This window comes from Acinonyx jubatus, chromosome B2, assembly GCF_027475565.1.
Source record: "Acinonyx jubatus isolate Ajub_Pintada_27869175 chromosome B2, VMU_Ajub_asm_v1.0, whole genome shotgun sequence".
Taxonomy (NCBI): Eukaryota; Metazoa; Chordata; class Mammalia; order Carnivora; family Felidae; genus Acinonyx; species Acinonyx jubatus.
The window spans coordinates 114,057,605-114,070,309 of NC_069385.1; the positions used below are offsets into that span (position 1 = coordinate 114,057,605).

Genomic DNA, 12,705 nt, shown 5'->3' on the forward strand with positions numbered 1-12,705 from the left:
CCATTTTATGAATGAAGAGGCTGAGGCTCAGAGAGGTTAAGTAATTTGCTTAATGTCACTCAGCTAGTGGATGGCAGAGCCAGGAATTAGTCCCAGATTGTCTGCTTTTCCCATTTCTCTAAACCATGTCTCTCCTCTGCTGTCACTGTTCCGTGACGCATCCCCTGCTCTAGAGTAGTCTTAGCACTTACAACACTCTGAAACCACCCTGTTCATTTCAGTTCCCTTGTGTGCTGTCTCCCCAACAATGCTCTTTTCATTGTTTGCTTTTCATGACAGTCTCTCCAGCACCCAGCACAGCAGCCCCTGCTCGGAGCATTTGTTGTTTGACAGACTGAATGCAGGGATTATGATGTCATGGTGCCTCTTGACACAGGCCCTGGCCTAGTTGCCTTTGGAACCGAAGATGCTACTGCTGGTGGTGCCTTCCTGGGGTGTGTGGAGCGGGAGGTTAAGTGGGACAGAATCCCATTAGGGGCCCATGAGTTGGTGGGGACTCTGTTGGTTCAGGGTCCAGATCACAGTTGTAGCCACTCCAGAGGTGACCAGAGTCAGAGAGGCTGATTCATGTTAACAAAGCTCAGTGGGAGGTGATGGGGAGATTGAAATGCCAAGGCCAAGGGAGCCTGGGCACCACTTGCTCCAGAGGGAAAATCTGCACTGTGAAGAAGTCAGCCATGGGAGGCAGCTCATCAAGGAGTCAGAGTGAAGGGAGTGGGTAGGGTAATGGTTAGTGTCAACAGAAGGAACTGGGTGATCTCAGTGGGCAGTTTTTTAAAACTGAAGTGTAACTGAGTACAGTAAAACCTTAAGCAAATAACCTGACACATTTTTACATCTCTATCCACTCCTATAACCACCACCCAGATTAAGATGTAGACATTTCCATCCCACCAGATGGGATCTCATCTTCTCCCCAGAAACTTCTTTTGTGCCTGTCCCGGTTAATAATCCCTATCCCCACCCAAGGGCAACTACTGTTTAGATCTCTATTGCTTTAAGATGGGTTTTTTCCAGTTTTGAATTGCAGATATATGAAATCACATACTCTTTACTCTTTCGTCTCTGAGTTCCTCCACTCAAATTGTGCATGTGAGATTCAACAATGACGTTGTGTCTATCAGTGTTTTTTTTTTTTAGTGTAATATTCCATTGTATGATTATACCAGAATTTATTTATCCATGCTAGTCTTGATGGACACATGGGCTGTTTCTTGTGTTTAGCTATAATGAAGAAAGCTGCTATGAATATTCTTGGACCTATTGTTTGTTATTTAAAAAAAAAATTTTTAATATTTATTTATTGTTGACAGAGCATGAGCAGGGGAGGGGCAGAGAAAGAGGGAGACACAGAACCCGAAGCAGGCTCCAGACTCCGAGCTGTCAGCACAGAGCCTGACGTGGGGCTCGAACCCACAAACTGCAAGGTCATGACCCGAGCCGAAGTTGGACGCTCAACTGACTGAGCCACCCAGGCGCCCCTATTGTTTGGTTGTTATAAGCACTCGTTTCTACTGGGTACAACCCAGGAGTGGGATTGCTGTGTCATGGGGTGTACCCTTGAACAGCTTGAGTAAGTACTGCCAAATTCTCTTCCAAAGTGGTTCCATCATTTTAGAGTTTGATGTTCTTAAGAGTCAATGTCATCAAAGGGAGTTGGGTAATCTTCATGATGTCATCATCCATGATGCCCCATCTCCAGTGAGGAAACTTGTCAGGTGGCCAGAGGCCTTCTGTCTGCTGGCCAGGCCCCGTTTTTTCCTGGCCTGTGCCGTCCAGACCCTGAGAAAGTGTGGCTCTCCAGCTCCTTTTCAATATTCCTTATCAGTCACCAAACCTTCTGTTGTGACAACACTGCCTGGCTATTGGCGAGCCACAGTGTCCAGGATTCCAGCTTATCTTCCACTGGAGCCTATTAAATCAATGTCTTCCTTGTTGAGAGGCACCCCAGGCTTCTTATAGACATCCACGCGACCTTCTGATCTTATCAGCAACTGGCATGCGCGTCCTGCATTGGTGGGTCATTTCCTCATGAGATTGCTGGGGACCTTGGCCACAGATGGCTCTCTCTTCCATGGTGTGGTGATGTGCCTGCATTTGCATTGCAGGGAGGTGTGTGGGTGACAGTTTCAGACCCATTCCCCAGACTCTAGGGTGCGTCTTCTATATGCACTATGCGCTGATTACAAAATTCATAGAAAGTGTGAGTTGAAAGGGATCTCAGAGGTCATCTAAACCCACTCCCATGCTATATAGGTGGGGAAACTGAGGCCCAGGAGGTCTGACTTGCCCAAGGTTGCGTAGCTTATCCCCTGACGACTAGCCTAGGTTCCTTTTTCTGTGGCAGCCCGGTGGTCCAGAAGGTTGTCTGGACACTCAGACTCTGGGTTCTTGGCAGCTGCCACTGTTTGCAGGAGCCGCTGCTGTTTGCAGAGACTCTCCTGGTTAAACATGGCCCTGGGTTGCTCCCTGTTGCTGCCCCACAAGCTTCTTGACCTACAGCTGGGCTGCCTCTGTGGACCCACCTCTGTAATTAGTTCCTGACTGCCCCAGTGGATTTGGTCGGAGAGGTTCTGTTAAGGTCTACTTGCGGCAGCTCTAGAACACATTAGGGGTCTCCTAAGCACTTGTCATTTTGCCTGTGTTACTGTCACACCCACCCCTGTGAGTTCTCAGGCCTGGCAGCACTCTCTCTGTTTCAGAGATGAGAAAATGAAGGTCCAAAGACCACTAAGGGTTTACTCCAGGTAATACATATTAGACAGGACTCTGCCCGGTCAACCTGCACAAAGTCCCTTGTTCTCTGAGGCCTGGTTAGAAGGCTATCTCTTCTGTGATTCTTTCTCTAGCAGACAGTGCTCTCTCTCTCTCTCCTCTGACCTTCTGGGCCCTCTCCACCTCTCTTACAATGCTTAGACACATTGCCATGGGATGTTCTTGTAGATTCATTCACCCAACATTCACTGGGAACATCAAGGTGAAACTCATGGTTGGGTAGGCAGAAAGACAAGAATTCTGAATCTGGCAGACACACAGATTGATGCTTTATTGTTGTACTGGGATAGTGATGGATACAGAAGGAGGGAGGGTGCAGGTCAATCATGGGATGATTCCTGGAGGAAGTTACACATCTTATGCACAGGCTTTATCGCATCTTTGTACACCTCTTTAGGGCAAGGACTCTGTTTTCACCCCCTTGTGCCCCGGATTAGCCTTCCTACCTCCATTTTCTCTACCCTCAGCTGAGAGCAGACAGGTAGGAACTCGGGGGGTCTTGCCCTCCTTTTCCAAGCCCAAACATTGCTGGGCTAGGGGCTAGACACTTAGGGAGGGACTGTGTACTTTCCCAATCCAGTCATTTTCCCTTTGGGTGTCCCAGCCACATCCTAGCCCTGGTCCCCCAGCCCTGGTCACGTGAGAAAGGCCAGGGAGGAGCCAGTCTTTTGGAGGCTTCCAGGCCCCTGGAGAGAACTTGTCCCTAGAAGAAGAGGTTGGCCTGCTCAAGGAGCAATGGGGGAACAGTAACAGGCCTTTGGGTGAGGGCAGTGAGCAGTCTGTGGGGCTGGGAAATATGTTAGTTAAGCTCTCTAAAAGTAAAGGCTGGATGGTTGATGGGGTATAGTTCAGGCAAGTGATTTGCTGGGAAAGTGCTCTCAGGAGAAACTGGATGGGGAAGCAGACAGACAGAAATGTGGTTCAGTTGTTTTAGCCTCAACCTATTCCCAGGGGGGCTCTGGAGTGCAAATGGCACCATAGTCATCCCACCAGGAGACGGGGATCTGTCAGCCATTGGACTATGTGCATATGCACTAGGGGAAGGGGAGAGCTCCCAGGCATTTCTGGCTCAGGCAGCTCCCACTGGTGAAGGACAGTTCCCAGGGGAAGGTGAGCTGTATGTGCCTAGCAGCTGGGGGATGGATGTACCCGGCAGGTATGGGGACCTGGGGGAGCACCAGCAGTCTCTGCTACAGAGGCTGCTAAGACAGCGATGCTCACGGAGAGATGACCCATCTGTATGGATTACTGAGCCCCTCATACTCATCAGCTCATTGAAAACACAGAACTCTTGCAAGGAGGGTGGGATGAGGATGAACTGCCCCTTTCCTGAGTCCTTGACCTTTCTGGGCCTAGCCTGGGACCCTGGGAGTATTCTTTCCAGAGCTCCATAGGTCAGGCCTCTAAGGAATGGCCTGGGGAGTTCTGGGCTGACATCTCCCCCTAACACACTCAGAGGAGGGAGCCTTAGACCCCCGCTGGCCTTGGTGCCTCTTACCTAAACCTGCCCCCTCTCCCGCCAGCTCCCGCCCAGGCTCAAATCGTCCACGCGGGCCAGGCGTGTGTGGTGAAGGAGGACAACATCAGTGAGCGCGTCTACACCATCCGGGAGGGGGACACCCTCGTGCTGCAGTGCCTTGTCACCGGGCACCCTCGGCCCCAGGTAAGTCCCACCCTGGCCTCGCATGTGCCTCCCCTGCCCTTACCTCCTCACTCCGCGCCCCACTCTGGGCCCAGAGCTAGAGAAGAGGCAGCAGGAGCTGGGGGTAAGAGGTGGATGTTGGCCAGTAAACCCAACACAGAAGGCTGGGGCTAGGGAATAGCTGGAAAATGAACGCGGTAGGGAAGGGCTGGAGTCTGTGAGCTTATTCACCTGAAAACATCGACGACTGAGGGAATAATTCAATGTCAGTTGAATTCTACTTCATTCCCATTGTATCTGTTGTGCAGACGCTTCCTCACACGCACCTTCAACCTCCGTTTGAGGGAAGACCACGTGCCAACACTGTGCTAGGTACTTCCTCCAGTGTTTTCTTGTTGGAGCCTCACGACCATGCTGTGAGGAAGACATTAGGGCATCCACTTCACAGCTGAGGAAATCAAGGCTCAGGGAGGTTGAGTAAACTCGCAAGATCACACAGCTCCTGTGAGGGTGGAAGTGGAATTCGAATCCAGAACCAGCGTTCGCTGTAGCTTTAGCGCACCTCCTCCCAGTGTGTCCATCTTTGGGTTGGAGGCTCCAGGAGTTACCAACAACATATAATACATTCTCTCCTTCAGGAGGCTTCAGGTAGGCAAGCCCCACATTCTTGATGGTAAAAGCCTGAAAGCAATTAGAAAGCAGCAGAAGATGAGTAAATTTACCAGAAGCCAGGTAAATTTTGTCACAGACCACGTATATGGTTCCGTCAGAAGCGTTGGCCAGTTCTCACCGAAGCTGGTGGCAAGAGGCAGGAGCTGGGCTGGAGGAATGATGGAATTTGCTGGTGAGCTGCCGTGGCATTTAAGAGCAGCAGAAAATTTTTCATTGGATCCTAGGGAGGACAGTGAAATGCAAAATAGTTTTTTGGGATAATCTTGGGAAGAGGGATGGCTTTGATGGGTTTGGCCTTGAGACCAGCAGATGGACAAGGAGACCCCTAAAGACTCAACCTAAAACCATTATCACTGCTCGTTTCTTCTCAAAGTTTTGTTTAGAAGTGACAACAATGCTGCCAGCCTTCAGGTTGGTGTTTGTATCAGGTGTGACATCGGGATGGTCCTCCCTAATGCCAGGGAGGCAGCTGGGCCATCTCTCCCTAAGGCTGCACTGGCCATCTACGTGTGTCCCCTTGTGCATCGCGTTTTTGAGTCGTTTGTGTCTGTGGCTGTGCGTGCACACACTCTTTTTTCTACTTCCATCCATGATTTCATTGTTCCTCCTGCTACCTAGGCTCAAACCCTTGGGCTAATATTTGACTCTGCCTTCTCATTCCCCACATCTAGCCAGCCTCTGAGACCTCTGTTTTTATGTCTCCCGCATGGGTCTTCTGCTTCTATTCCTCATTACTTCTGGAGGCCAGACCTTCAGTCTTATCCCTTGGACCACTGCAGTAGACTAACTGGATCCCCATGCTTCTGCTTCTGTACCCCATTCCCAGAATCATCATCTTCAAACCTGCTCTGTCCTATCACTCCCCAGCTCAGACACCTTCGATGGTTTACCTATTACCTACCAGACCCATTTCAGGCTGCTAGGGGTGGAAGTGAAGACCTCCCATAGGCTGGTCCCACCTGCCTTTCTGCCTGTCTGACCTCCATTGCCATCCTCCTCACACCCTGTGCTCCAGTCACACTTGCCCAAGTACACCCTGTTCATTCCTGCGTTAGCCACTTCTGCTCCCTTCTCCTGAAATGCCGTCTACCTCCTTGTTTGCTCAGTTCATTACAACAAATATTTATGGAGCACCTGCTATGTGCCCAGCACTGTGATGGGTCCCAAAGATACAGTTACAGTTTTGTTGTCATGGAGCATCCAATCTAGTAGGGGAACAGGGAAGCAGCATCTCATGGCCCACGTTGAGGTCAGGATGGGGGGCTGAGTGGGCATGGAATTGCCCACTCCAAACAAGTAGCAACAGAGAGGGAATCTTGAGGGCCAAAATGAAGGATCTATAGCAATGGCAGTGAGCAGAAGGTGAAGAACTCCTTGGAGGGGCTTGGACTGCGTACTCACCTCAGGGATAGTAGTATTAACACACACATGGGGGATATGAGTTGAGGCCACAGGTCCATCTATGCTTGGAGGTTAGACCTAGACTCTCTACCTAAAGCACGAAGCTGGACAAGGGCATCACCTGTGAATGGGGATCAGAAGAGCTCTGTCCCACATCCTAGAGTCACAGCAGGGATCAGATTCTGCTTCAGGGCATGGGTATAAACAGAGTCACCTACGAAGGAGCACAACCCTTAGGCTGTCTGTGTCTTGCACTATCCAAGTGGTGATGAAACCCTAAGCTGAGAAATTAGTATAAAAACTAGTTGGAACCTGTGAACCTATGTGTCTTGGGCATTGGGGACCATAAAAGCTATACCACAGACAGGCCTGTGAGGGCCAAAGTGGGACTTCTGTGGAAGAAAACTCCCATGAAATGCAAGCCTGTGGAGTAAAGTTTCCAAACACATTTGAAAATACACTGCCAGGAGAGCCAATCCATAGACCCTCCCCCCCTCCCCCCGCCAAAAAAAATTGAGCAATCCACATCTGAGGAAACAGAGATAACAGAACAATCTGAAAGGATCTTTAAAATAAATATGATTAAAGTGTTTCAAGAGATAATGAAAGGAATATAATCCACAAGACAAGAGATTGTACAACCCGATCAGTTAGATATGGGGGAGAAAAACAAATAGAAATCCTAGAGATAAAAATAACACAGTCTTTTTAAAAACTTGGCCTCTGTGCATAGAGATAGCTAAAGAGAAAATTAGCGAATTGGATGATAGATCCAGGGAAATCAACTACAGTGTGGTCTGGAGGAGACAAAGAGATGGAAATGTGGAAAGGAAGCTGGGAGGCATGGAGAATAGAATGACAAGCTCCAACATAAATGTAGGCATTCTGGAAGGACAGACTAGAAAAAACTGAGAGAAGACGACATTCGAGGAGGTAAAGACTGAGAATTGTGCTGACCTGAAGAAAGGTACAAACCCTCAGGTGGATAAAACAAAGCAAATCCAAAGCAGTTTCTAAACACATCCCATCTAGATAAACACAGTAAAACTGCAAAATGTCAAATGTAAAAGAAAAGATAGTCTCATGGCCTTGGTTTCTCTCCAAAGCACCCTCCGGCCTAAGTATGAATTGCCTGAAATTGCCTGTAGCCTTCTGCAGGTTTTGTCCCCTCTAGGTCCCTGAGGGAAAAGTTGAGGATGGCGGGGGGATGACAGTAGCAACAATGAGGCCTGCAGTGACGCTTCTCTGAATGAGAAGGTTGCCCTTCACCCACTTCTCCTGAGCCTTGCTGTTTTTGTGGCCTATGGCCTGACCTATTCACCAGCATCAGGCACCTTGCCCTGTCTCAGTAATAAGCAATTTTCCCCAACTTTAAGATGGAAACTTCCCTACCCCATCCCCCAGTCCTCAAGACTCCATCATCTGGAACCGATCAATTTTTCTTAAACGTCTGGTACCCTGAGGAGTAGCTCCAGTTTCTTGTGTGATCCTCAATAGTTTCCCACAATTTAGGGCAAATATAATAATAGGAATTTGTTGAATGACTAATATGGGCCAGGGGCTACCTCACAATGACTCTGCAAAGTGAGTATTATGCTATATGATAGTTACAGTTATCTATTGCTGCATAACAAATGCTGTAAAACTCAGGGACTTAAAACAGTAGGCACTTAGTGTCTCACAGTTCCTGTGGGATCAGAATCCAGGAGCAGCTTAGCTGGCCAGTTCTGGCTCAGGGTATCTCAGGAGGCTGCAGTCATTTGAGAACTGACTGGGGCTGGAGGACCCACTTGCAAGCTAACTCCTGTGGCTGTTGACCTGAGGTTTCCATTATTTCCCTGTGGACCCCTGCACAGGGCTGCTCGTGACAGCCAGATGGCTTTCCCCAAGATGGAAGTCACAGTCTTTTATAACCTGGTCTTGGAAGTGACATACCATCATGCCTGCTGTGTTATATTGGTCACACAGACCAGCCCTGGTACAAAGTGGGAAGGCACCACAGAAAAGGACTAGAGGCAGGGATCACTGGGGCCATCTTGGAGGCTGGCTACGTCAGAGACCTCTTTCACAGATGAAAAATCTGAAGCTGAGAGAGGAATAGCCTACCCAAGGCTACTAAAAATTTTACCAAATTCTTAGTCTTACAGGCACTAAGGCACTAAGGCGCATGTAATCCTCCCAGTAACCTTAGGAGGGCATAATGTTCTCTATTTTACTAATGAGGAAAGGAAGGCAGGAAAGGTTGGGTAATTTGCCCAAACCCATGCTCTTAACCACTGCACTACACAGCCTTATTTAAAGCCTCCTCCATCCGACCTCAGATTTCCCAGGCTCTTCCCTGAGGCGTCCTACCCCATCTGTGTATCCCTGGGAGTCTGTCTGGGTTAGTTTCCCAGGCCCGGGTGTGCCCCCCACTCTCACTGCCACGTCTGACTGTGTCCCACCCTGCCGGTCCAGGTGCGCTGGACCAAGACTGCGGGCAGCGCATCCGACAAGTTCCAGGAGACGTCAGTGTTCAACGAGACGCTGCGCATCGAGCGCATCGCACGCACACAGGGCGGCCGCTACTACTGCAAGGCTGAGAACGGCGTGGGCGTGCCCGCCATCAAGTCTATTCGTGTGGATGTGCAGTGTGAGTTGGCGCCGTGGGTGCCCCCGCGTGCTCAGCCTGGGAAGAAGGAGGCGGGTGGAAAGGAGGCTGAAGAAGCAATAGCTCCATGGAAGAAGACAGTAGAGACCTTCTTATCTCTCCCGGACTAGAGGGGCATATCTGCTGTTCCTCGTATCATCCTATACAATTCACACATATCCGTCTGTAATCTGTATGAACCTTGCAACGTCCCTCTAAAGTGGTCAGGGAGGGGCCTCTGCGTGGCTCAGTCGGCTAAGCCTCCAACTCTTGGTTTGGCTCAGGTCATGATCTCACTGTTGGTGGGTTCAAGCCTTGTGTGGCTGTCAGCGCAGAGCCTGCTTGGGATTCTCTCTCTCCCTCTCTCTACCCTTCCCTCCCTCTCTTGCCCTCAAAATAAATAAACTTAAAAAAAAAAAGTTGTCAGGGAGGGCAGGACAGTTTGGATTATACTCTTTTTCACAGATGATATGAGGTACCAAGGGTTTGTGTTTGTGACTTGTTCACCTGCAAAGGTGCTCTTGACTCTGGTCCAGTGCCCTTCCCACAGGACCTCATATCTCTGCTTTTGTCCCAAGGGTACCTCTGAATCTTCCCTACCCCCACCACCTACATAACCAAGCACCCCTCAGTCCTTGCTGCTGGTTGAATGAGAAGCCCCTAGTCCCTACCGACCTTCCATGGAGATACCCCATTAACCCCAAGAGGCTATTTTACTGCTTGCCACCTGCCTCTGTGCTCACCCAGGCTGATCCTAGGTACCCAGAAACCGTAGAGCCAACCCAAGGGGCCTCTCTGGCACCATCTTAATTTCTGCAATGATTCTACCCATTAACTATGCCTCACGCCCCCCGGTGAGACCCCCAAGTGGTGACCACTGGAACCTTAGACCCTTCTGTCTCCCATCAGCCACCCAAGGGCCTGCCAAACCCTGGGGCTGAGGATCATTTTTTGAGTTATTGGTGCTGGAAAGGGCTGGCAGGCATGGCTTAGGTGTCATCAATACCTTACCTCCACCCATGGTCTTTGTTATGACTTCTGTCCATGGGGGCTGTGCAAGGAAAGAGTGACGGGATGTTGGAATGCCTCTTGTGGGATGTTAGACTGTGGGTTGTTGATTCCTGTGGTTCACAACACTGGCTGTACATTAGAATGTCTAGGGGCTCTTGTTTTGGTTTAATGTTTATTCATTTATTTTGAGAGAGAGTGTGTGTGTGTGAACAGGGGAGGGGAGAGAGAGAGGGAGAGAGAGAATCCCAGGCAGGCCCTGTGCCATCAGTACAGAGCCTGACATGGGGCTTGATCCCAGGAACTGCAAAGATCATGACCTGAGCCCAAATCAAGAGTTGGGCACTTTACTGATTGGGCCACCCAGGCCCCTCCTAGGGGATCTTATAAAGAAAATACTGATGCCTGGGTCCCACTTCCAGAGATTCTGATGTAATTGGGGGTGGGGCCGGCATCGGGATTGTTTTCGTTTCTTTTTTTTTTTTTTAAGTTTATTTATTTTTGAGAGAGAGAGAAAGCGAGCACAAGTGGGGGAGGGGCAGAGAGAGCAGGGGTTGGGGGTGGGGGGCGAGACACAGAATCTGAATCAGGCTCTAGGCTCTGAGCTGTCAGCATAGAGCCTGACATGGGGCTCGAACCCACAGACTGTGAGATCATGACCTGAGCCAACATTGGATGCTTAACCAACGGAGCCACACAGGCGCCCTGGGATTTTTTCTTCAACTTTTTTTTTTTTTTTTTTTAATTGAGGATTAACTTACATCCAATAGAGTTAACTAATATTTTTTTAAATGTTTATTTGTTTTTTAGAGCGAGAGACAGAGTGAGTGGGGGAGGGGCAGAGAGAGAGGGAGACACAGAATCCAAAGCAGGCTTCAAGCTGTCAGCACAGAGCCCCATGAGGGACTTGAACCCACAAATCGCGAGATCATAACCTGAGCCGAAGTTGGACGCTTAACGAACTGAGCCACCCAGGCGCCCCTAGAGTGCATTAATCTTAAATGTACAGTTCAATGAATTCTTATGTGTATGCCTATGTAAACACCATCCAGTTCAAGAGCATTTCCAGGACCCCCGACAGTTCCCTCATGCTCCCTCCCAGTTCAGTAATCTCCTTAGAGGCAATCATTCTTGTGACTTCTGACACCATCAGTGAGCTCTGCTAGGCTTTGGCATTAAAAAAGAAAATCTCCATGTGATTCTGTCACGCAAACAGAGGTGAGAACCACCAATCGAGTCCAGTTTACCAGTGAGGAAAGAGGCCCAGAGAGAGAAGGGACTTAGGCAGGCCACACTGCAAATTAACAGGTAACCTTGGATTTGGACAGTGCCCTGATTTCCAGTGTGCCCTGCTTCCTCCATCCCATGATGGGAGGGTGAAGGTAGACACCCCCATGCAGTTCCTGTGAGGGACAGCTAGGAAGCCATGAAGTCCATTCCCCTGCCTCTAACACGTTGGTCAAGCAAGCAGGGCTGGGACGGCATCTGGCTCTCTGGAGGCATCCCTTGACGGTGGCTTAGCTTTCCTGGGGGGCTGCCAGGAGCCCAAGCCCCCCACCGTGGGGGTCACCCAGCCCTGACCTCGCTGGGGCTGTGTCCTTGCAGACCTGGATGAGCCTGTGCTGACGGTGCACCAGACGGTGAGCGACGTTCGAGGCAACTTCTACCAGGAGAAGACGGTGTTCCTGCGCTGTACTGTCAACTCCAACCCGCCTGCCCGCTTCATCTGGAAGCGGGGCTCCGACACTCTGTCCCACAGCCAGGACAATGGGGTCGACATCTATGAACCCCTCTACACCCAGGTCAGGATGGACGGCAGCTGGCCTGTCTCCTCACGGCTCCCCCCACACTCTTCCTTGTGCACCCAGCAAGGGAGGGGAACGTGGGGACTGAGGCCTCATGATCTGGTGTTCCAGGGGCTGCCCTGACTCTAATGATTCTGTTCTGACCTCAGAAGCATGCGTTCTGATTGGGCTTCAGAAAACTTGGGCCAGATGAGATCAGGACAGAAAGGTCAGGGAGCAGTGGTGAGGACAGCAGAGTCCCCAAGGCAGCGTGTCTTCCTGGAACATCGCTTGTTAGAAAAGGCACCCCCGAGGGGCGGATGTGTCATCCCTGCATGCACATGGCAGGGGAGGGGCTCCTGGGCAGGCACAGCAGGAGTTGGGGGGCAGAGAGATGACTGCGCTTCCCATGGGTCCCCTCCAGTCCCAGGAGATGGTGATGAATCTGTCCTGCCAGGGGAGTCTTTCAGAGGTGGCTATCCCTGGTGGCTGTCAAAGCTCCCCATGTGGACGTGGCCTGTGGGCCAACCCCATGTCTGTATAGGTTGTAAGACAGGGCAGGATTCCTTCCTTATGCTCCCTTTCCCAGAGTGGGAAAGCTGAGGCGTGGTCCTGGCTGTGTGTACCAGGACATCGCATCCAGAGACGCTCAAGCTACGGAGAGCGCAGTATCCATCCCAGGCTCGGGCTCCCTGGGGATAAGCAGTGTGGAGGTTGGAAAGATAGGAATGAAAATAGGAATTTGCTTCAGCCACTCGTGCTGGGTGAATGTGTGCGGGATCCCCGGAGACCCA

The 12,705-nt window shown here is 50.4% G+C and overlaps 1 protein-coding gene across 3 annotated transcripts in view; it reads left to right on the plus strand.

Moving 5' to 3' along the window:
• The window catches only part of MDGA1 (MAM domain containing glycosylphosphatidylinositol anchor 1), a 60,242-nt gene that overhangs the window by 26,071 nt on the left and 21,466 nt on the right, over positions 1–12,705 (plus strand). For all 3 annotated transcript variants that reach the window (XM_027057841.2, XM_027057842.2, XM_053222861.1), the window contains exons 2-4: positions 4,299–4,438; positions 8,948–9,122; positions 11,733–11,929. In XM_027057841.2, coding sequence (XP_026913642.1) covers positions 4,299–4,438; positions 8,948–9,122; positions 11,733–11,929 — 512 coding nt within the window. The remainder of the gene's footprint in view (positions 1–4,298; positions 4,439–8,947; positions 9,123–11,732; positions 11,930–12,705) is intronic.